The 24,403-nt window shown below is 57.6% G+C and overlaps 1 protein-coding gene across 5 annotated transcripts in view; it reads left to right on the top strand.

Annotated features, from left to right (window-relative positions):
- Window positions 1-24,403, top strand: part of LOC118214770 (unconventional myosin-IXAa-like) — a 163,179-nt gene that overhangs the window by 29,538 nt on the left and 109,238 nt on the right. For all 5 annotated transcript variants that reach the window (XM_035394975.1, XM_035394977.1, XM_035394974.1 and 2 more), the window contains exon 2: window positions 6,367-7,285. In XM_035394975.1, coding sequence (XP_035250866.1) covers window positions 6,443-7,285 — 843 coding nt within the window. In that variant the 5' untranslated portion in view covers window positions 6,367-6,442. The remainder of the gene's footprint in view (window positions 1-6,366; window positions 7,286-24,403) is intronic.

Raw genomic sequence — 24,403 nt, 5'->3', positions numbered from 1 at the left:
ATGGTAAACTGCAGCTGATCTTAAGACTTTAAAGATGGCTAAATGGCACCTTCAGATAAACCCGTGGGTCTTTCAGCCTGGCAGCGCTAGTGCCGCGCTGCGCCCCTCGGCAGGTTCCTGCTTGTTGCTGCGTGTGGAAGTTTCCGTGAGGCTCGCACGCCGAGCGGCGGGGGGGGCGGAGCTTCAGCCGGGATTCCGCCTCACCTCAGGAGGTGCTCGGCACGCATCACACCTGCCAGCCGCGCAGCCGCTCGTGACAGGAGTCTGCTGACACACCCGGGGTGAACTCTGACACAGCGCTGTGCTGCGCTTAGGCATCCAGCGCCGTGTGATTGGACGGAAACGTGCGTGGGAGCCGCTTGTTGACTTTTTATGGAGCGCGCACACCGGGCGGTAAGTGCGCTTCCTCAGTGGCCGGGCGGCTCGTCTGTTCAGTCTGCTGTCCTCAGGCTTTGAGATTTGGACAGAAGAAGTTCACGCCGTCGCGGGACAGGCCACCTTTGAGCTTTTTTAGCCTCGATGTCGGTCGGGACGGCACACTGAAGCTGAAGGTAAATACGATGGCAGTCTCACTCTAACCCCTGTGGCTTCCCTGGCTGTGACGAAGCAGAGCGGACGCTATGACACACTGGCCTGGGTAGCCTTTGATGTCAGACACTCTGAGGTGTCCTGTACCAGAACAGTCACAGGTGGATATCTCCTTTCAACTCTCTCTCTGACAGGGTCACTGTCAGGTTTGGCATCGTCCCGGTCGGGTTATAGGCGGGTAGTGCGTCCGTACGCGCGGTCAGTTTATAGGCGGGTAGTGCGTCCGTACGCGCGTTCAGTTTATAGGCGGGTAGTGCGTCCGTACGCGCGGTCAGTTTATAGGCGGGTAGTGCGTCCGTACGCGCGGTCAGTTTATAGGCGGGTAGTGCGTCCGTACGCGCGGTCAGTTTATAGGCGGGTAGTGCGTCCGTACGCGCGGTCAGTTTATAGGCGGGTAGTGCGTCCGTACGCGCGGTCAGTTTATAGGCGGGTAGTGTGTCCGTACGCGCGGTCAGTTTATAGGCGGGTAGTGTGTCCGTACGCGCGGTCAGTTTATAGGCGGGTAGTGCGTCCGTACGCGCGGTCAGTTTATAGGCGGGTAGAGCGTCCGTACGCGCGGTCGGTTTATAGGCGGGTAGAGCGTCCGTACGCGCGGTCAGTTTATAGGCGGGTAGTGCGTCCGTACGCCCGGTCAGTTTATAGGCGGGTAGTGCGTCTGTACGTGCGGTCAGTTTATAGGCGGGTAGTGTGTCCGTACGCGCGGTCGGTTTATAGGAGGGTAGTGCGTCCGTACGCGCGGTCAGTTTATAGGCGGGTAGTGCGTCCGTACGCGCGGTCGGTTTATAGGCAGGTAGTGCGTCCGTACGCGCGGTCGGTTTATAGGAGGGTAGTGTGTCCGTACGCGCGGTCGGTTTATAGGAGGGTAGTGCGTCCGTACGTGCGGTCAGTTTATAGGCGGGTAGTGTGTCCGTACGCGCGGTCGGTTTATAGGAGGGTAGTGCGTCCGTACGCGCGGTCAGTTTATAGGCGGGTAGTGCGTCTGTATGTGCGGTCGGTTTATAGGCGGGTAGTGCGTCCGTACGCGCGGTCAGTTTATAGGCGGGTAGTGCGTCCGTACGCGCGGTCGGTTTATAGGCGGGTAGTGCGTCCGTACGCGCGGTCAGTTTATAGGCGGATAGTGCGTCCGTACGCGCGGGTCTGTGCCTCCCCTCGGCGCTCGCTGAGCCGTCCGCTGGGCGTGTCGGAGCCTGGGCCGGTATGTCCCCGCAGCGCCCGCCCTGCCCTCTGACCCCAGATCAGTCAGGAGTCCAGCTGCTGGAAGGCCTCATTATCTGCCCAATTATCTCCTCCCAGCAGCCCTCCCTTATCTCCTGTCCCGGGGCCCAGGGGCCCCGCCGCCCCCTCTCCCCGCATGAAGGGCTGCGGCGGTGGGAGGGGCCAGTTCCCCGAACCGCTGTCTGCTTTCGGGGAAGCGCCATTGTTCAGCCCGGAATTCGGCGACGGCCTTGGGTCTGCTCTGCGGATCGGCCCGGCCCTCCAGCGCCGAAGCGTTTCGGCTCGTTTGGCTGCGTTCGCCGCGGCCTTGGGAGCGAGCTGGCGGCCGTCTCTCTCTCGAACCTTCGCCGCTGCGCAGCGGTGTCATCGCTGCGTGCGGTTTCCCCGGCGTTCCCGAGGCCGCGTTTCCTGCCCGCGTTCTGAGCCCGTGTGTGTCTTCCTTTTCTCATGAAAAAAGGGCACGTTTCCTCATCATTTGTTCACTGTATAAAAATAAAATCCATGGTGCAACAACGGAACTGCGAAGCAACTCTGTGAACTCTGAGAGGCACTCTGAGAGCTGTGTGTTTGCTCAGTGACAGAGTGTTTGTAGCTGTTGCCAGTCATAATAAACTCAGGCCTAACCGGCGGAGAAGCTTTTTCAGAGTAGAGATGTTTGTTCTCTGCATTGTTAGGGAGCTGGAACTTGTTTTTTGTGTAAAAGTGGACTTCCTCTTTTTTTGGTTTCCGTCTTGAGCATGCTTAGATGGACGGGTAGCATCTCGATGTCCTGTAATGGGGTGACTGGCTCTCCTTGCCCCCCTGGTTGCTTGTGTCTTGCCTATGTCCCCTCACCCATATGAGCTTTAAAAGGAGTCCCAAATATTCAAAGGGTTCCCTTGAGAATGCAGTACTGTCATTAGCTGAGGAGATGGGCACTGTGAATTGAGATTTGGGGTAGGCACTGAGCATTAGCACCCAATGCACCAAAGCTAGGTTGAGTAACGTCCCAAAAATAATTTAGCCCAATGACATTGCCTCCTCAGCAATATTAGAAGACCTACTGCACAGTGTGATTTACTGTGCCTTTGTGCAGGATGATACCTTGTGCTTTTTAATTAGCCTGATGCTGTGTCATGGAGCATAGTGCAGATCTAACTCCCATTTACAAACTAACAGGAGAACAGCCAGGGTGGTGTGTGGGGGGGGGGGGGGGGGGTGTGTTCCTCGGGTTCAGTGAAGTGGCTCAGTGCCAGGGCCGGGGGGTTGGATGGTTTGGGGTGGGGTCAGTGCCTCTCATCTTGTCCTCCCTAACGGAGTGAGAGAGAGACGTGAGCTCCCAGCATCCCCGGGCACGATGACTTCACGCCGCAGACATCCCGTCCGCACAAGGACAGGCTGCAAATAGCTGACATTGTTGGGCTTTCAGTGCGACGCGAAGGACGGCAGAGCCAGAATAACTGGCACATTAAGAGATAGAGTTTCTGCAGCGGCAGCTTCCTTTGGGCCGCGCTAGGCCAGCGGCAGGCCAGCGGCAGCCCGCTGTCGGGCCGGCCGCTCACAAACACTAGCGCTCTCGCTGGTCAGAGCAGCAGGGATGTGCCTAGCAGAGGGGGGCTCCAAAGCTGCCCCAACAGACCTCGCTGAGGAAACGAATACTTTCTGTGTATGAACCCCCAAACACCAATGCCACATTCCAGATTTTACATTATCATCACTTCAACATCTGTAGCATTTAATTCAAAATGGCCACTCAATCTTAGCCTGTGCTTGTATGTAAGGGAGAGCAATGGATGTGATGGTTCTCCGGCCGTTCTGGAGAGCTGTAACGGAGACCTCTCCACACGTCCGTGAGAGGCCCTCCTGATGGTGTCTGAGGGGCGGGCGGGGTGTGGCGCTGGGGTGGGCAGGAGACTCGGGGGTCAGGACAGGGAGAGCGAGCGTGGTGTGGATATGACCGGCGCTGCTGGGCGCGTGTGAGGCAGCCCCGTGCGGGTGCCTGTCAGGGCTGTTTCCTGTTGGGCGGAGAGTGACACACGTTAAGAGCAGCACGTGTTTACCGTGTTTCGGTCACAGTTCAGAGTAAACATTTTCACCTGGATCAGCAACATTCCAGCGGACATGACCAAGTCCTCCGGCTGCTGGCTTTGGAATGTGTGTGTGTGTGTGAGTGTGTGTGTATACATGTGTGTGTGTGTGTGTGTGTGTGTGTGTGTGTGCCTGCATGTGCCTGCGTGTGTGTGCTTGCAGGTATGTGTTGTTGCTGTCATTGACTGTTATGCAGGGTACCTCTGGGGTCCCAGAGTGGAATCTTAATCCTTAAGCTGACCATCTGCTGGGGCTGCTGTAGTGTCCCGGTTCCCCCCACACTCCTAATACCCTGGGCCTGTGACCTGCTGCACCTGTCTGGGGCGCGGCGTGCGCCCGTTAGCCCACAGCGAGGGAGCTGTGCGCGGGTGGGCTGGGTCTCTGCTCATTCTGCTCTGTGGGCTGGGTCTCTGCTCATTCTGCTCTGTGGGCTGGGTCTCTGCTCATTCTGCTCTGTGGGCTGGGTCTCTGCTCATTCTGCTCTGTGCGACACCACTATTCTTCCCCACCGGCCATTTCCTGTTATTCACTTTGTCAAGGTTTTCCCTTTTTGCTCCACCACTGGCTGCCTTACTGTATATTGTGTCCAGTCATATTGTTGCCCCTGGCAACAGGGAAAACACTGTGAGGGGGGCTGAGAGAGGCTCCCTCTCACTCAAGGTGAAACGCTGCAGATGGTGTTGAGGGAAAGGGAAGCGCAGCGTTGGGTTAGCAAACAGGAAGAACCCCGCGGGCGGGGTCTTTAAACCGGGCCGCCGGGGTCTGAGCGGCTGTCTGGTGGGGTTGGCGCACGGCACGGCGCCTTTCAGCGGGATCCCGGAGGAGCGGGGGCGGGGCGGGGCGAGGTCGGGGGGTTGATTACCCTACATGCCCTTGTCCTTTCTGCCGTGTGAATAGATCGGGGGAGGCAGACTCTGTTGCTCCTGCCGATAGAAGCTTCAGTGGGCCGGCTGACTGACTCTGCAACCTGTTCCTGAGCACAACACCTGAGAGAGCTGGCCTTGCTCCAGCAGGGGGAGGAGGCTGCAGCTGATTGGCTCTTGATGAGACGGTGGGGGTGGGGCTTTGGGTTTTGGGGGCTGGGGATAAGCAGACGGGGCTTATAAGGAGCGAGCGTGAGGGAGGCGGCTGACAGAGGGAGGTGGCTGACAGAGGGAGGTGGCTGACAGAACGGTGGAGTCATTAAGCGCATTAGTGGGAGGTCACACACATTTCTTTCACTGAGCTAAAGGCTGTTTCTCCTCCCCGTCTTCTCAACCGTGACCCCCTGTTCACTGACCTTGGGGTGCAGATACCCTGCAGACAGTGGGAGATGCCTGAGGTAAAAGCCATGCTTTATGTGCCGGGATCCTGAAGAGTGTGCCGTTATGCTTCATTAAGTGTTAGACGTGTTATAGAAGCTCAGTACAGGAAATGCTGCTCTGATGCACATAAGGCAACATTTCCCTCATTCTTGAATGGACTTTCTTGCTGAAGATTTGCTACGGAGAAGCCATTTTTCAGGGTGCTGCATCGCCGGTGTTTCTTGATGGTTTGATTTGATTAGGGTTCCACTGTGGAAAAGAGGAACATCTTTGTTCCCTTGTTGCTGGTTCTCCAGCGATGTGTGTGTGTGTGTGGTGAATGGTAACCCCTGGAGACCATTCAGTCAGCATTAGAGAGGAGCTTGTGAATTAAGGTATTGTGTCTTCATTACAGGCACGTCTGTGTGGACGGTGTCAGCTGCCAAACTTGGCAGCCGGGTGACCTGGCCGGATCTGCCCTCTGCAGAGGGAGCGGCCCGGTCAGTCTGGAGGCCCCGCCTCCTCCGTGCTCACTGGCCAGGCGCATGTGATTAATCACTGCGCCAGCTGCATCCTGTCCGTGCCGTCACTGGCTCTCTGCGTTGGGGCACGAAAAACCTTCTTCCTCACACAAAAAGTTTATTTTTTTTTTTTGCATGAGGAAAAGTGTAAACCGAAAGGTCATTTGCAGAAACATTAAATGAAGAAGAAGCGAAACCGCATGTTCTCCCCCGGCTTGCTCGTGAGCCGCTTTTGAAAGCGTTTTGAAGTTGTGAAAATGGAGAAGCAAATGGTGCAGAAAGAAAGAATCTGGCTCATTTATTGTGATGCAGCTTAATGAGTGCTTCGCTGTGAGGGTCTCTCGCTTCCTGTCAGCCAGGGCTCAGAGTAGCTCCATTCCAGGAACTTGTCTTTGATGGCCTCTATTTCTATGGCTAACGTCCCCCCCTCTCCTCTCCCCTCCCCTCCTCTCCTCTCCCCTCCCCTCCTCTCCTCTCCCCTCCCCTCCCCTCCCCTCCTCCCCTCTCCCCGCCCCTCCTCTCCTCTCCCCTCCCCTCCTCTCCTCGCCTCTCCCCTCCCCTCCCCTCCCCTCCTCTCCCCTGCTCCTCTCCTCTCCCCTCCCCCTCCCCTCCTCTCCCCTCCCCTCCCCTCCCCTCCCTCTCCCCTCCCCTCCTCTCCCCTCCCCTCCCCTCCTCTCCTCTCTCCCTCACAGCTGGGATGTCTTGACGCAGTGTCCCGGGCCCTTCGAAGGATGCGTTGCGAGTGCTGATGGGAAGTGCTTCTCCAATATGAGTGTTCATGATGCTGGGGGGAGACGACGCTACGAGGACTCGGAGTTCACGCTGCGGATCTACCCGGGGAACATCGCCGAGGGCACCATCTACTGCCCCGTCACCGCCCGCAAGAGCACCACCGCCGCCGAGGTCATCGACCATGTGATCGACAAGCTCCAGCTGGACCGCACCAAGCTGTACGTCCTCGCCGAGGTCAAGGAGTTCGGCGGGGAGGAATGGATCCTCAACCCCACCGACTGCCCGGTCCAGCGCATGATGCTGTGGCCCCGCATGGCCCTGGAGAACCGCTTCAGCGGGGAGGACTACCGCTTCCTGCTGCGCGAGAAGAACCTGGACGGCTCCATCCACTACGGCAACCTGCAGATGTGGCTGCGCGTGACGGAGGAGCGGCGCCACCTGGTGGAGAGGGGCTTCCTGCCGCAGCCGCTGCAGAAGGACCACGACGACCTGTGCAACCTGCCCGACCTCACCGAGAAGACGCTGCTGGACAACCTGCGCAGCCGCTTCCGGCAGGAGAAGATCTACACCTACGTGGGCAGCATCCTCATCGTCATCAACCCCTTCCAGTTCCTGCCCATCTACAACCCCAAGTACGTCAAGATGTACGATAACCACCAGCTGGGCAAGCTGGAGCCGCACATCTACGCGGTGGCGGACGTGGCGTACCACGCCATGCTGCAGCGGCGCCAGAACCAGTGCATCGTCATCTCCGGGGAGAGCGGCTCGGGCAAGACGCAGAGCACCAACTTCCTCATCCACCACCTGACCGCACTCAGCCAGAAGGGCTTCGCCAGCGGGGTGGAGCAGATCATCCTGGGGGCGGGGCCAGTGCTGGAGGTGAGTGGCGGGGGGAGCGGCCGCCGGGTCGTCCCGACCGCAGTCAAAAGCAGCGCGTGTCGTTTCTCATATTGCTGAAAGAAAAAAAGAAGGAATTTTATCTAAGTGGCTTATGTGTAATTTGCACGTTGTGATGAGTAGTGAATGATGTGCGGTGGGATCTCTTAGGGATGATTATGGTGGATTGTGGTTATGGTGACAGTTTTCTAGATGTTGTGCTTAACTGGTATGTTAGAATGGATAAAACCTTAAACTCCATTTCCCATAGTGCCCTGATTTTATGAACGGATGGCTCATCAGTGCACCTGTTGTGCCTAGCAGTGGATGCTGGTATTATTTATGAAGGCACAGCTGTAGCGGTGCTGGCCCCTGCAGTCCGCAGCGCTGCTTTCCCCAGCCTGTTCCTGCTTATTGAGCAGAGCCACGTTGCGCTTCTCCTCATGCTGAAATGTGAGAGGTTTCAGGCCTGCGTCTGGGTGTTGGCAGCACCTCCTCCGCGTACGCTGTGTCCTCGGGCTTCCTACAGTAGGTCTGTTTCTCCTTGAGTTTTTCGGCCCTGCGTTTGTTGGAATCTGCGCCGTGCACGTTCTGCCACTGCGAGGCCGGCTGGGCTCGCGGCTCAGCGGTGTTAGCGCTGTGGGAGATCAGAGGGGCTGGGAATGGCTCAGCGTCCCGAGCCGCGCGGGGCGGGGCGGGGCGGGGCGGGGCGACACCCGGCTGCTCATTCGGGGGGCGTGCGGTACCGGGCGGTACCGAAGCGAGCGCGCGGGAGACGGGCGCCGGCGCAGGGGGCCGGGGATGCCGCGCCTGACGCGAGCGAAGAACGCGTACGGCGGGAGTGCCGCCGGGCGGATTAGCGCGCGCGTTCTCCTGGGCTCCGGCAGCGCCGCGGATGCGCTCGCGGGAGAGCGCGCTCAGACGGCTCCGCGCCCGTCAGTCACCTGCCCGTGCGCTCTGACACAATGGCTGCGGCTGTGCAGGGGCGGGACTGGAGGAGGCAGTGCGCTGCATTCTTACTGCAGGAATGCGCCCGGCGCTCTGCGCTGCCCTGTGCAGCTCGTTGTGGTCGCATTGTCACGCGCTGAGACTGCAGGAACAGCCCGGCCGGGTAAGGGCACCTGCCCATAGCGTGAGGCAGAGACGCTGGCTTTGGGACTCCAGGGCGGAATGGACTAAAGCTGGTCCAGCTCAGCTTAAACCGACTCCTGTCTGTCCCTGCCCTGGAGGGAATGGATTGTGGGTAATCTTTGTCTCCTGGGCGTTGATGGAACATGGTTTACTTTTACTTTTCATTTGCTTCGCTGCTGCTCTTGTCCGGGGTAACGTGGGATGGGTTTCGCGTGTTGCCCGTCTGTGGAGCACGGGCCAGGGGAGTCCCGGCTGCCGGCCGGCGGGTCTGGAACCCTGCTGCGCTCCGTCTGGGGAGCGAGCCTACAGCCGTCTGGTTTGGAGCTCAGCTCCTGAACCGCCACGCTGCGCCTCTGCACGCCTCTCAGGGGGACCGTGGAAACGGGCTGTTGTTTGTAAACGGGAATGTTGTTTTCCTGGTGAGTTACTCAGGCGGCAGAGTGAAACTTCCTGTTTAGGAATGCGTTAAAGGAACGTTCAGAATGCGATCTTGCCTGGTATTATGATCTGCGGTCATACGAAGAAAGAGAAGAACTTAACGAAGGGGGGGGGCCTTTCCCACATACTTGGGGGGGGGGGGGGTCTGTAATAAAGTTAGTGGGCTGGCCTGATAAATGGGGTGGGGGGTTGTAGTGCGATGGGGATTTGGTGGGCTGGGAGAAGGCCCTCTCCCTGCTGTCCTCACAGGCCTGGCTCTCGTAGCCGTATCAGTCAGTCAGGGGCTTTGTGGCGGTCTGATGTTGAAGCTCTGCGGGTTAATCTCCAACTACCTGCCGCTCTGGAGTGGCTGTTTGGAGTGCCGGGGATCAACAGTGATTGTTTGCTCTGTGTGATTTGCCGTGCTCACCGCTGATTAACAGACAGCTCTCCAGCGGAGCCTCTGTGGGCGGGGCTTAGAGCGCGGAGAGAGTCACACTACGGGGGGGTGGGAGGAGTTACGTGTGTGCTCTCTGCAGCCACTCAAAACTGATTTCATCAAACATTCGACACACCCCCGATTAGGACACAGAGAAATACTACAACCAGAAAAGGAGTCTTGAGCGTAAAGATGATGCTATTATCCTTAATGATCGTAGTACATGGAGATTAAATGCAGGTTTCTTCAGCCTCCTGTCTGTCTTATCACTCCTGGTGGTTTTGGATAGCAGGCTCTTATTGTAACTGATAAAATGGCCGTTGTGTTAGAGCTCAGTTCTCCAGCGCTCTGTTCTGCTCCCCCTGCCGTTGATGCTGCATTGGCCTGACGCAGGCACACCGCAGACAGGAGAGAGAGAGCAGCCAGCATCAGGCTCCATTACGGGAAATGGACACCTTCATACCGGCAGCGCTGGTGCACTGAGCTACAGTGTTACATACTGACGCACTCACTGTGCTGCCATTATGGCTCTGTGGACCGCACTGCTACTTACAGACACACTCACACTGTGCTGCCATTATGGCTCTGTGGGCCCCACTGCTACGTACTGACGCACTCACACTGTGCTGCCATTATGGCTCTGTGGGCCCCACTGCTACGTACTGACGCACTCACACTGTGCTGCCATTATGGCTCTGTGGGCCCCACTGCTACATACTGACGCACTCACTGTGCTGCCATTATGGCTCTGTGGGCCCCACTGCTACATACTGACGCACTCACACTGTGCTGCCATTATGGCTCTGTGGGCCGCACTGCTACATACAGACACTATATTACTGCGACTATCATCTGATAGCATGTACACTCTCATCACGGCGCTGTGGCGCTCCAGTCTCCGTGGTTACCTGCAGGCGCTCCCGGCCTGGCGGTATAGCGCCCTGCTCTTGACGGGAGCAGACAGGGGTCCTGGTTTGGGCAGCCCTCCTCCTTACCCCCCCGTGGTACAGATCGGTCACGGGCGCGAGCTTCCCTGTCCGAGGCAGATGAAGTCATCGCATCTCCACGGTCCTGGCCGCGCTAAAGCCAGCCCACACACCGCTAACAGTCATCCTCCCAAAGCAGACGGCTAGCGAGCGCTGTGCGGATTCGGCTCCCTTCCTGTATCTGTGGCTGGGTCCTGCAGCAGCTGCGGCGTGCGCGTGGCTGCACTGTGACAGCACTGATACCCCTCCCCCGGCCTCCAGCACGCCATGCGAACGCTCCACGCTTAAAAGACATTACATCATGCAGGCTGCGTCATGGCCGCCCAGCACAATTGCAATAATCATTAGTTACTAAAAAAAGAGCCCAGCGCCAGCTGTGGCTGTAATTGCAGCCCTTTGCGATGCGAGAGCCGTTCCTAAGCCTGTGGGGAGCAGGCGCTCACTGTGGAGGGAGGAACGCGCTGATGAAGATGCAGGAGGGAGGAGGAGATGGGGGTTTGTGGGCGGAGCTTGAGGGGGGCGGGACTAGCCCCTGTCTTTCGCAGCCAGCCACTGGGAGAGCACTGTTTCAGTCGGGTAGCTCTCTCGGCTCAGCCGTTGGCTCCGGGCTGAGCTCTGTGTGTTGACGGACAGCTGGGGGTGGCTCTCTCCGGCTCTGCTCCTCTGGGCGGGAGCCAGCAGAACCAGCCTGGCCCAGACAGCCCTCCATTCTGACCACACCCATCTGTCCGGTCTGCCTGCATGCCTGTGTGTCTGAGAGTGTGAGAGTGTGAGAGGGGGCACTGAGTGTGTGTGCGCGTGCGACAGAGAGAGACAGGGCATGACCATGTATGAGAGAGAAAATGAGTGCGTGCGTGGAGAGGGTATGTATATTCATGCTTTTCTGTGAGTGTGTTTTTCCATCTCAGAGCAGAGCAGGCTGGGAAATAGGAAGTGGCCTCTGACAGCAATTCCTGGAGAGTGACTACAAACATGATCTCATTCAAGTCCAAAAGAAAATAGCCCTCTCCTCTCCTCTCCTCTCGTCTCTCTCTCTCTCTCTCCTCTCTCCTCTCCTCTCCTCTCGTCTCTCTCTCTCTCTCTCCTCTCTCCTCTCCTCTCCTCTCGTCTCTCTCTCTCTCTCTCTCTCTCTCTCTCCTCTCTCCTCTCCTCTCTCTCTCTCTCTCTCCTCTCTCCTCTCTCTCTCTCTCTCTCTCCTCTCCTCTCCTCTCCTCTCTCCTCTCCTCAAGCTCATGTGAGAGTCTCATGCAGACATGACTTACACAAAGATCACATGCTTTATATTTTTAACATCAGCGCAGTGGTTTATACCCGGCCGTGCTGTGGAGTTTAGTCTGCAGGCTACATACTTCACATAGAGAGGGTGATGTGCTCTTACTGGCGAAGATGCTGCAGACGCTCCCTCGGGCGGCTGGTGTGTGTGTGTGTGTGTGTGTGCGCGCGCGCTTGTGTGTGTGTGTGTGGGTGTGTGTGTGTGTGTGTTAGCGGGCTGAATCCCCCTGCAGCCTGACGTCAGCTCCCTCCCGGAGAGGGGAGCAGCAGGTGGTCGGGGTTAGAGCTTCCTTTGTGTGTGTGTGTGTGTGTGTGTGTGTGTGTTAGCGGGTTGGAGCTTCCTTTGTGTGCGCGGCCCTGGCGCTCCGCCCGCTCCTCCACCCGTGATTTAAACCCAGATGTTACCTGCTGGACGGGACGCGGGCCTCCTGGCGGGCCTCCTGGCGGGCCTCCTGGCGGGCCTCCTGGCGGGCCTCCTGGCGGGCCTCCTGGCGGGCCTCCTGGCGGGCCGCTCTTCTGAAGAGCGGCGCTGCGTGTTCCGCGCAGGGGTGAGGGAGTGCGTTAGCGTCTCGTGAGCTTCGCCGCGCCAGACCGCCTCCAGGGCTGCTCCGCTGAGAGCGTCCGCGCGCACGCGCCCAGAAGAGCTCGCTGGGCCCGGGGAGGGGACACCCCGCAGGCGCGCTGTGAGGCGGCACGTTTCAGCCCCCGCCTCACACGCAGATAAACACGTCCAGGAGCATCTTTAAAGAGAGCAGAGGGGGGAGGACGAGGGACCACCTTTATGAAGTCACTTGTAGGTTCACACAAAAGGGGCGGGGTTCACACAAAAGGGGCGGGGCTCACACAAAAGGACAGCAGGCCAGGCCTGATTGGCGGCTCTTAAAGCCGCCGCTCCGCTGTCTCAGCGTGCGGGCGGAGCTGTCTGATCCCGTTAGCGTCAGAGCCGCCCGCTGGTCCCGGGGCCCGCAGGAAAGCTGCTGGCGCTGCCGTGGGCACTTAACTTAGACTGCCACACCCCCGCGGGCTCCCCCCCCCCCCTCGATCTCAGGGCGGGACGGGCGGGTGTGACACGTGCCGCTCTGAGGGGGGGCTGCTCCTCCCTCGCTGTCAGTTTCTGGAGCTCGCAGTAATTTTCTTCCCTTAATTATAGGGTGAACATTTCTAGTTCAGCTGTAATTTAATGATATTTATTGAACAGTGACTCACTGCTCTCCTCTGCATGCTAGGCCAACAGCTGTGCATTATGGGACTTGTATGCAGATGGCAGGACCAGTGGCTCTTAAAGCCATGGGCCTTTTACATTATATGCATGTCAGAGATCCTCTCCCTCTACTGTAGCGAGATGAGAAACTAGCAACCGGCTTCTGTCTTGTGTTTAACTGTTCCTTCTTTTGGAAAATAAGAACACAAGGAGAATACTCCAGAACAGAGGCAGGCCCCCTTGATGTAGATCCCTGATTTGGAGAGTGGCTGGGGTCTTGAGCTGGAGCCCCTGGGTCACACACGGACACACCCCATTCATCTCCCCATCACCCAGCTCCTTAATCCAGCGCTCCCCCCATCACCCGGCCCTACCCCTTGCCCTCCCCCAATCTCCGCTGTCCTACCTCCGCTGTTGTTGTGCTGCCCAGTGAGTTTATACTGCCCGTACCAGCTTGTGATGAATATTTAATATTCACCGCCTGTCATTAGCGCTAATGCGCTCTCGGGGTTATGTGGAAGTGCTGCCAGTGCAGGGCCAGTGTATGGTCAGCGGGGGGGGGGGGGATTGTGGGATTTGCGGTACCTAGAGTGGGCTGACTTCATTCCCTTAGCCCTGATGCAGGCTGGCCCTCCCCACGCCCCAGGCTGTCTGTGTGCACGGCTGGGTGGGGCCCCTCTCCCTGCGGGAGGGCCAGCAGGGCCCCGGCCTGCGCTCTGCTCTTTTGGGGGGGGGGGGTACCTGGGAGCTGCGTGTCCCTGCCCTGTTCCTCCCCTCTCGGGATAATCTACATCAGCGCGGCAGTCTGACTCCTCCTAATGTGATTTAACATCTGCTGCCCGGGCCGTACCACTCCGCAGCCGGAGCGTTCCATCTCTCTCCTCCTATAGGGGCCGTCTGCGCGCTCCTGGGCGGGCGTGGCCTCGGCGGGCGCGGCCTGCGTTAGGGAGCGGGGCGCGGCCTGCGTTAGGGAGCGGGGCGGGGCCTCCATTAGGGAGCCAGGCGGGTTGGCGCGCCCCGCCACGCCGTCATTAGACAGATTTAATAATGAAAAGGGCCCGCTGCAGGAAATCGATCCTCTAAATGTGCCTGATTCAATCTGGCCGGGGTAATGCCACACAATCAAACGGAGATGAGATTAGCAGCCATTAGGACACCGCTGGGCCTTAATCGCGCCAGTCCGCATTGCTCTGCTGATGCGCGCGCGCGCGCGTGTGTGTGTGTGTGTGTGTGCGCGTGTGTGTGTGCCGCCCGCGAAATGTGTCTGTGAGCGAGGGGTCTCACCCCCCCTCACCCCCCACCCCTGACCTCCTGCTCAAGGTCAGGCCTCATTGAGGTGTGCTGTGTTACAGTCTCATGGCAGTGCACAGGGCCGGAGGGCTCTCAGTGCCGTGTGCTGAGGCTGATGGAGCCTCGCTCTCTCCAGTGCTCTGGGCTCTCAGTGCCGTGTGCTGAGGCTGATGGAGCCTCGCTCTCTCCAGTGCTCTGGGCTCTCAGTGCCGTGTGCTGAGGCTGATGGAGCCTCGCTCTCTCCAGTGCTCTGGGCTCTCAGTGCCGTGTGCTGAGGCTGATGGAGCCTCGCTCTCTCCAGTGCTCTGGGCTCTCAGTGCTGTGAGCTGATGGCTGATGGAGCTTCGCTCTCTCCAGTGCTCTGGGCTCTCAGTGCCGTGTGCTGAGGCTGATGGAGCTTCGCTCTCTCCAGTGCTCTGGGCTCTCAGTGCCGTGTGCTGAGGCTGATGGAGCTTCGCTCTCTCCAGTGCTCTGGGCTCTCAGGGCTGTGTGCTGAGGCTGATGGAGCTTCGCTCTCTCCAGTGCTCTGGGCTCTCAGGGCCGTGTGCTGAGGCTGAGGCTGATGGAGCTTCGCTCTCTCCAGTGCTCTGGGCTCTCAGGGCCGTGTGCTGAGGCTGAGGCTGATGGAGCTTCGCTCTCTCCAGTGCTCTGGGCTCTCAGTGCCGTGTGCTGAGGCTGATGGAGCCTCGCTCTCTCCAGTGCTCTGGGCTCTCAGGGCCGTGTGCTGAGGCTGATGGAGCCTCCCTCTCTCCAGTGCTCTGGGCTCTCAGGGCTGTGTGCTGAGGCTGATGGAGCCTCGCTCTCTCCAGTGCTCTGGGCTCTCAGTGCCGTGTGCTGAGGCTGATGGAGCCTCGCTCTCTCCAGTGCTCTGGGCTCTCAGTGCCGTGTGCTGAGGCTGATGGAGCCTCGCTCTCTCCAGTGCTCTGGGCTCTCAGTGCCGTGTGCTGAGGCTGATGGAGCCTCGCTCTCTCCAGTGCTCTGGGCTCACAGGGAAAGCAGTGAAAGTGGTGTGCAGATTGAAGTGCAGTACTGTATGTACAGCTCTGGCTCCCTGTCTCCAGTACACTGCGTCATATGCCTTCCATACCCAGAGGTGACGGGTTCACTGCGTTCAGAAATGAGATTCCAGATGTGTGCTGCTGCAGTGAACGGCGTCTTCTACACCGCCCCCCTGCTGTGTCAGCCCATGGCCTCCCCCCCTTTGCAGCGTGTGCTCTATCTCTGCACAGCCTCTCTTCAGGACAGGGTGGAACAGTCAGTAGGGGGTGGCTGATTGGGAGGCGGGGCCGTCGGGCCCAGGAGGGTGGGAACAGTCAGTAGGGGGCGGCTGATTGGGCCCAGGTCTTTTCCATCAGCGTGTGTCTGAGAGCTCACAGAGGCTGTTTACAGACCAGCTCCAGCAGGCGGGCTGACCTCCCCTTTATCCTGACCGCTCCGCACCTCCCTCCCGCATTCCCCACGTGCCTGGGTCCGCTCTCCCCCCGGCTCCCCCCGGCTCCTCCCGAACACGCCCGGCTCCTCCCGGCAGTGCGCGCTCTCACCCCCCATCGTCCCCGTGTCCCAGAACTCTCTCCCATGCCCGCCGGCCGATCCCCACGCTCGCCAAATGTGCGGGGCGGAGCTTTTCCCTCAAACCGCCTCCCAGACGCTTTCAGCTCCACCAGAAACTGCCATTTATCCCCAAAACTGTCCCCCTCTGACTTCAAGGAAAGAATTTCTCATTGATGTAATTGCGTGATGACCTCATAACTTGTTAGAAAGGGAACAAAATAATGACTTAATTTAACCGCTCGAAGTTAAGAACAAAGCTTGACTTGAACTTAATGGAGGCCTCAGTTTCATCCACCTCCCCCCCCCCCCAGCAGGCGTGTAGACCCTGGGAAGGCAGTGGAGCTCCTCTTTGTCTCCTGCTCTGTTAATTGCAGTTCTGATGTCACAGCAGGTCATGTGATCAGGAGCCGCAGGGTCTGCTGCATGCGGGAGCAATGCGCACGCTCTTTCTGGCTCCTGCTTTGGCGCTCCCAGGCCACCCCTGTGGAGCGCGCCCCCCCCCCCCACATCAGGATCCTGTGACGAGTTATCGCTCGTTTGCTTCTGTCTCAGTGTGATTACGCCCTCACTCTCTGTATCACTGCTCATCTCTGAATGCTCATGCTCGTAAACTTCATTTTTATTTATTTAACCCATTTTTTTATCCCAAGCAATTTAGACTTGGAGCAATATGAGCAACAGTATTGGTGCAGAAATTGACTGGAGCACGCTTGAAACACTTCCTTGTAAAACTTGCAAAAATATACTGTAATAAATTTATGGTGCCAAGTAAAGGCAAACTATGAACACAAGTCCATAGTGAAATAGCTGTGATGTTAAATGATGGAGAGCACCGGGAGTGCACGTGTGGCTGAAGCTGATTGGACAGTGCTCGCAGAGAGGGGCGGGGCTGAGTTAACAGGCTGCACATGCCGTGTGCAGGGGGGGCTTTCAGCCAGGCCTGGAAGGAGGCCAGCGGATCTGCCCCCCCCCCCCCCCCCCCCCCCCCCGCGTGGAGCAGAGCGCTGTGCATGAGCGCATTGTTCCCTCTCAATAGCCCCCCCAGCAGCGCCCGCATCTGCGCGCCTGTGTGTGCATCTGTCCCGGGACGCTCAATGATTCATGGTGCGGCAGATGGACCCTCGTGTGGAGAGCTGTCTTAGAGGGGACCGGGGCTGTAGATGGGGGGGGGGGGGAGGGGGGCGAGGGGGGCGGGCCTTGGGGGAGAGTCCCGCCGGTTCTACCCGGCGACCGCGCGGTCTCACGGGCACAATCGGCGCCATGCACGCCGTGGGCAGCGCTGAACGTCGGAACAGTGCTGAGCGCAGGGAGCTGCTCTGGAACATGGCGTTCCCGCTGTCTGTGTTCGCCCCCGCGCCTCCACAATGGCGCCCTGTGGCCTGTGTGCGCCTCTGTTCCCTCAGAGCAGCTTCCACCGTGTGTGGGGCGGGGGGGTCAGAGGCCATCTGAGCGGCGGTTGACTTGTTGTCTTGAGGATGTTGTGGTGTCACCACTAACACCCAAAACCATGAGGGTTCGGCCCGGGGGCGGTGTCTTTTCGGGAGGAAGAAAGCCTGCTGGGGTTGGGTTGGGTAAGGAGGGCAGTGGGAATGCTGAGGTTAGGTAAGGAGGCACTGGGAATGCTGGGGTTGGGCTGGGTAAGGAGGCACTGGGAATGCTGGGGTTGGGTTGGGTAAGGAGCACACTGGGAATGCTGGGGTTGGGTTGGGTAAGGAGGCACTGGGAATGCTGGGGTTGGGCTGGGTAAGGAGCGCACTGGGAATGCTGGGGTTGGGTTGGGTAAGGAGCGCACTGGGAATGCTGGGGTTGGGTTGGGTAAGGAGCACACTGGGAATGCTGGGGTTGGGCTGGGTAAGGAGGCACTGGGAATGCTGAGGTTGGGTAAGGAGGCACTGGGAATGCTGGGGTTGGGTTGGGTAAGGAGTGCAGTGGGAATGCTGGGGTTGGGTTGGGTAAGGAGTGCAGTGGGAATGCTGTGCTGGGGTTGAAGATCTTATCAGCACATCGAATAAAAGTTTCTCAGTTCAGAAGCAAGTTGGTATGAAATTCTCGACTTGGGCAGCTACGTCGAATTTGTTCCTACGGTAACAAAACTCCAAGGGCGACGCGCCTCCGGGGCGCTCCAAGGCCAGGAGCCCGTGAGAACAGGGGAGGGTCCGGCGAGCTGGCCTCAGTGGAGATGTGATTGTTGGCCTGGCTCCTCTGGAGGGCTGAGCAGGGTTCAGCACTGGAGTCTCGCAGCTTTCAGCCGCTTGTGTTTCTTCATTCCGCCGCGACGTTCCCACACGCTTTACACAGCGGCAGAAAGGGGAGCCCTGATTGGCTGTGAATGAGCCGTGCCCTGATTGGCTGTGAATGAGCCGTGCCCTGATTGGCTGTAAGTGAGCCGTGCGAATGCGGCTCGAACTTTGTAAAGCCCCCCCGCTAGAGCCAGTCTGTCCGCAGCTCGTGAGCACCTGTCCGTTTAAGGCATGCGGTTGGCAGCCCCGCCCCTTTCCCACGCCTGATTGGCTGACTGCCCCGCCCTCCCCGTGCCCTGCTCCGTCGGCAGTTTTTCGGGTGCGCCCGCCGCGCCCCGTTTTGGGCAGCGACAGGTGTGCGGTGCGCTCCGCCGCTCTCCTCCGTGGCGCGGCGGGCGTCCGACCGCGGGAGGACACGCCCGATACCGCCATCTGCCTGCCTGTGGCTTCAGCGCCAGCCCCTCTCTGCGGAGGAGCCGCTCACTCTCCCCGCTCAGCGCCGCCTGCACTCTGCTTTCATTGGTCCGTTTCCAGCTGCTCCACCCCACAGGCGTGACCTGCCCTGAATCGGGCCCTGTTTAATCCCTGAAACAGAAATAAAAACACGCGTCTGTCTTTAAGGGCCTGAAATGGCTGTTTCCAGTTGAGCATCACTTCTGGAGATTTTTTTCTTTTCCTGATGCAGGTTTCAAGCTGAGCGCCCTCACTTTGCCTTTTGTGTGTGTAATATATGGGGAATAATGTCTGTGATTTAATGGAAACTTGTTAATATTTTTAAGCAATCTTGTTAAAAAAATCTTCTTCCCCATCCATCTCTCCATCATTTTTCCCTCTCTCTCTCTCTCCCTCTCTCTCTCCCTCCCTCCCTCTCTCCCCCCCCTCCCTCCCCCCCCCCTTTACTCTGACAGCACACAGCTCTCCGTGCTCTCCCCTCTGTAATGAGCAGGCCTCCCGTGTGTTGGAGCAGCAGATGTGCAGCCCACTGTGTTCTCTGTGCAGATTATCTGTGACGCGGGGGCGTAAGCTTGGGGGGGGGGGAGAGTTCGCCATACCCGCCTCTTCCTCCTCACTTCCTGTCACCCACAGGGCCGGCCGTGTTAGTCAGATCAAAGTGGCCTGGCAAGCAGCCCTTCCTCCTCCTCCTCCTCCCCCCTCTTCTCTCCTCTCTCTCCTTTCTCTCCTTTCAAGCCAGTCTGTTTAGAAAACATGGCCATGTGGACATGAGTGGAAAGGGGACTGATTCTAGAGGCCGGGGTTTTTCAGCCAGATAGAAAATTGGCTTTCAGAATCATTCAAAATTTTTGGCTTTCTATTTGTCTCCAGTTTGTTTTGGTTTATGTATGCTTTCTAAATCAAATACTGACATGGTCGCATTCACAGTAACCCATAAAAGCCCACGGAATACTTTTTGTAAATGCAGAAAAACAAGGAAAATCATTGTTTTTTTTTTATTGACCTTCAGCCAGGGCCAGGGATGGAAATGTGCACTGCTGTAAACGTAGCCGCTATGAGTCCGTAGCGGCTAGGCTTCCTGCCTTTTCCATCCAGATTTTTATTTCATGATCTGTTCTGCTCGGAGAGAGAGAGGGGGAGCGAGGGAGAAGGAGAGAGGAGAGAGAGAGAGAGAGAGGAGGGAGAAGAGAGAAGAGAGAGAGAGAGAGAGAGGAGGGAGAAGGAGAGAGAGAGAGAGAGAGATAGAAGGGCTGAGTGAGAGCTGCCTGTGTGAGTGTGTGTAAATGACATCATGCCCCCCTCGCTCTTTACCCTGCCCCACAGCGCAGGCCCACGCGCCCCGCTGGGCCCGAAGCGTACCTCCTCCCGCGGGGCCGGTGGTGCGAGCGTCCGCTCTCCCCGGGCCGACCTCCTGCGTTCTCTGACTTTGTGTGCGTCTGCGTCTACGCTTTTGGCACCAAGAACGTCTGTAGGAGCCCAGTGAAATGTGTCCTCCAGGAAATCGTGTAAGACCTCTGCTTCCACTGCCCGGCTTTCCAATGGCTATACTTCATTATATAAGTTATTTACGGGTGAAAACAGAGCTTATAGGGGATTTGTGAGCCCTCCCCCCTCCCCCCAGTGTGAGCTGCAGTGGGCGGAGCCTGGGTCGCTGTGGGAACGTGTTGGCTGTAGCTTGGTGAGCAGGCAGCAGTGAGGGATTGTGGGAGTTTTCTCTCCTCCCTCAGTCCTCAGGCTGCAGGGTGTTTTCACAGGCCTGTCACCTTCCCTCTCTCTTCTGCAGATGGATGGAGCCCTTTGGCCAGCCCTCTCGCCCTCTTTCAGCTCCTCTCTGCCCTCCCTCCACTTTTCAGTTCTTCTTTCTACTCTTTCTGCTCCTTTCTTTACCCCATCTGTTCCAACCCCCTCTTTCTATCTCTATTTCTCCCCCTCCATACTCAATTTCTCTTTCCTTTCCTCTTTCTACCCCTTTCTTTGTCTGTTTCCTTCTCCATCCCTCTTTATTTTGCTCACTCTCCATCTCTTTCTTTGGACCTTTCTATCGCTTTTTCTATTATCCAGCTCTCCTTCTCTCTTTCCTTCACATTCTGTGCCTCTTTATTTCTTCTTTGGCTTTTTTAACAGTGTTATCAGTGGTTAAGTATCCTTGAATTGCTTTGCAGTTCCTCTCTTATCATTCTGCAGTGCTGTGAACTTATTGAGCATGCACAGAAACAACAGCAACAGCAGCAAAGACCTGTCAGTGATGACAGGCCATAGACTCACTGTTATATAATAAAATAGGTACAGTATACTGTATTTCACAGTTATAGTGTATAACGCACTCGTGGTTTTCTGTCCATTTTTCCTCTCAGTGAATTTGTGATCATCAAGACCATTTGCTTTGTTCTTATGGGAAGTAGGCTAAATCTTGCGGCACTGAAGTATTCCTTAATAACATGCCTGTTCATGCTTAGCAATGGACTTAGTAACCCTTAATAACAGGTGTAATAAGCAGGTTGAATCTGTGTGGATGGATGGGATCAGAGTTGGCCTTAAGATGGTTGTAGAGGCACAGGTTAATAACGCTTTAGTGAATTTCAGTGCCTCTCTTCACTTATATTTTGAAGGTATTCAAGTGTGAGGTTGAATTATGGGAAATGAAGTTACCTGTTAAAGACCTGGTAGCTGCTACGGTACATATTTACTTTCTGTTTGATCTGTTTGCCGTCGCAGTTTGTTTCTGTGTAAAGGACATCCTGTGTGACACCTTTATTCAGGGCAGCGCTGATGAATGAGCAGCAGGGAAGGTGGGGAGACTGTGTGTGTGTGTGTGCGTGCCTGTGTGCTTACGCCTGTGAGTGCGCCTGTATGTGCGTGTGTGTGTGTTTGTGTGCGCGCCTGTGTGTGTGCGTGTGTGTGTGTTTGTGTGCGCGCCTGTGTGCTCACGCCTGTGAGTGCGCCTGTATGTGCGTGTGTGTGTTTGTGTGCGTGCCTGTGTGTGCCTGTGTGTGTGTGTGTTTGTGTGCGTGCCTGTGTGTGCGCCTGTGTGTGTGTGTGTGTGTTTGTGTGCGCGCCTGTGAGTGCGCTTGTATGTGCGTGTGTGTGTGTTTGTGTGCGCGCCTGTGTGCGTGTGTGTGTGTTTGTGTGCGCGCCTGTGAGTGCGTGTGTGTGTTTGTGTGCGCGCCTGTGTGTGCCTGTGTGTGTAGCCCTGCTGTCCCTGGACTCAAGATTGGTGTGCTGCTGGAAAGGGCTGTTTGTGTACATTAGGAGTGCTTGGGATTGAGCTGCTCTTTGGGGTTGTGTGAGTAGGGGCAGTGGTGTTGGGGTTGTGTGAGTAGGGGCAGTGGTGTTGGGGTTGTGTGAGTAGGGGCAGTGGTGTTGGGGTTGTGTGAGTAGGGGCAGTGGTGTTGGGGTTGTGTGGGTAGGGGCAGTGGTGTTGGGGTTGTGTGAGTAGGGGCAGTGGTGTTGGGGTTGTGTGAGTAGGGGCAGTGGTGTTAAGTTGTGTGAGTAGGGACAGTGGTGTTGGGGTTGTGTGGGTAGGGGCAGTGGTGTTAAGTTGTGTGAGTCGGGACAGTGGTGTTGGGGTTGTGTGAGTAGGGGCAGTGGTGTTGGGGTTGTGTGGGTAGGGGCAGTGGTGTTAAGTTGTGTGAGTCGGGACAGTGGTGTTGGGGTTGTGTGAGTAGGGGCAGTGGTGTTGGGGTTGTGTGGGTAGGGGCAGTGGTGTTAAGTTGTGTGAGTAGGGACAGTGGTGTTGGGGTTGTGTGAGTAGGGGCAGTGGTGTTAAGTTGTGTGAGTAGGGACAGTGGTGTTGGGGTTGTGTGAGTAGGGGCAGTGGTGTTAAGTTGTGTGAGTAGGGGCAGTGGTGTTAAGTTGTGTGAGTAGGGACAGTGGTGTTGGGGTTGTGTGAGTAGGGGCAGTGGTGTTGGGGTTGTGTGGGTAGGGGCAGTGGTGTTAAGTTGTGTGAGTAGGGACAGTGGTGTTGGGGTTGTGTGAGTAGGGGCAGTGGTGTTGGGGTTGTGTGGGTAGGGGCAGTGGTGTTAAGTTGTGTGAGTAGGGACAGTGGTGTTGGGGTTGTGTGAGTAGGGGCAGTGGTGTTGGGGTTGTGTTAGAGGGAGCTGTGGTGTTGGGGTTGTGTGAATGGAGCTCCGCTTGGCGAACCTCTCTGATTTCTGACTGCAGCTGTAGCCACCTGGCCAGAGGTCAGACTGGCACCCTCCCGCACCCTGGCACCCCCTTGCACCCTGACACCCTCCCGCACCCTGGCACCCCCTCTCACCCTGACACCCTCCCGAACCCTGGCACCCCCTCGCACCCTGACACCCTCCCGAACCCTGGCTCCACCACACTGCTGCTCCCTGATGAAAGGGGGGATTCCACAGAGATCTCCATTAAATCAGTTCAAATTGGCAAAAATCCCCCTTTCCTCGCCGCCCTCTAATTTAGCTTCCTTTATTTGCGAGTGGTTTGCGCCTGGTTGCCAGGTCCTTTGAGGAGAGGTGGAGGCGTTTGCTGAAGGGATCAGCTGGTTCTGCAGCGGTGATGGCGGTGGTGAGAGCAGGCCTTCTGCAGGCTGCTGAAGGCACTCGTATTTCAGCCTTTTACCCAGGCACCCTAAGCTGTGTGTGTGTTTTACTTGGAGGCGCTCAGGCGAGAGTCCTTCCGCCGACCCGCCGTAGGGGGCGTGAAACGCGCAGCGGAGGCGGACCGGACCGCAGCGACCCGGTCCTGGAGGCCCAAGGCCCGTCCAGCTGGGAGCGTTTGGCCACAGGCACGGCGTGCGGGCTCCCAGAATCCCCCTGGCGCAGAGTCTGTGTTTGGGCGTGTGGACCTCCACGGCCGTGTAAAGTCTGCGTGCGGCTGAGCCGGAAGCTCTTCCTGCTTTCTGACGCGCTCGGCTGATTCCGGTCTCTGGCGGATTTATCGTGTCCCGGGTCGCAGTGGGGTACGGGACAGGAAACGCCAGCCGTAACCCTAACCCTCCCATCGCCTTGTTATTGAAATCAGATGCTGTTTAGTGTCTGAGGCCGGTGTGGACCCAGCTCTGCTCGCCAGGAAGTATGTGGACCTGTTCTGCTTGACTGAACTGGCATTGCTCTTATTATTTGTGTCCAACTAACATGGCAGCCCCCCCATCCCCACCTGCCCTGGCCTTACCCTCCTCCCTCTATGAAATGGTGCGTCGGTAGCTTTGGGAGGGAAGGCCAGAGTTCCCTCCTCCTCTGCTGCTCGATCCCTGGCTCCCAAACCCGCCCCCTCCGCCCACTCCCCTGAGTGACTGTGAGAAAGGGGAGGCCTGCTTCAGTCCAATCAACATGGTCCTGAGCTACAATAATAATGATGGATATCCTGGTGCTGTTTGCACAGGGAGACACTTGGCTTTACAAGCACAGGGAGGAGTGGGGTTTATTGTTGCGGGGTCAGGGGTCCCCCTCAGCCCCGGGCGGCGGCGGCACCCCGTTACCCGTCCGCGCTGGGGATGTGTCCGGCCCACGAGGGCTGTGCGCAGTTTAAGATTTTCCTGTGCCTCGTGTCCGCTTGTGGCCCTCTGTGCGTCCCTGTGTGTCTCTGTGATCTCTGTGTGTCTCTGTGATCTCTTTGTCTCTGTGCGTCTCTGTGTCTCTGTGTCTGTGTGTCTCTGTGCATCTCTGTGTGTCTCTGTGATCTCTGTGATCTCTGTGTGTCCCTGTGCATCTCTGTGTGTCTCTGTGTGTCTCTGTGCGTCTCTGTGCATCTCTGTGTGTCTCTGTGATCTCTGTGCGTCTCTGTGCATCTCTGTGCATCTCTGTGTGTCTCTGTGCGTCTCTGTGCGTTTCTGTGCGTTTCTGTGCGTCTCTGTGTCTCTGTGTGTCTCTGTGATCTCTGTGTGTCTCTGTGTGTCTCTGTGCGTCTCTGTGCGTTTCTGTGTGTCTCTGTGTGTCTCTGTGATCTCTGTGCATCTCTGTGCATCTCTGTGCATGTCTGTGTCTCTGTGCGTCTCTGTGCGTCTCTGTGCGTCTCTGTGATCTCTGTGCGTCTCTGTGTGTCTCTGTGATCTCTGTGCATCTCTGTGATCTGTGTGTCTCTGTGATCTCTGTGCGTCTCTGTGTGTCTCTGTGCGTCTGTGTGCATCTCTGTGTGTCTCTGTGTGTCTCTGTGATCTCTGTGTGTCTCTGTGTGTCT

Source organism: Anguilla anguilla, chromosome 16 (genome assembly GCF_013347855.1).
Source record: "Anguilla anguilla isolate fAngAng1 chromosome 16, fAngAng1.pri, whole genome shotgun sequence".
In the NCBI taxonomy this organism is placed as follows: Eukaryota; Metazoa; Chordata; class Actinopteri; order Anguilliformes; family Anguillidae; genus Anguilla; species Anguilla anguilla.
The sequence above is the reverse complement of the archived record's forward strand: the minus strand, read 5'-3'. Positions and strand labels throughout refer to the sequence as shown.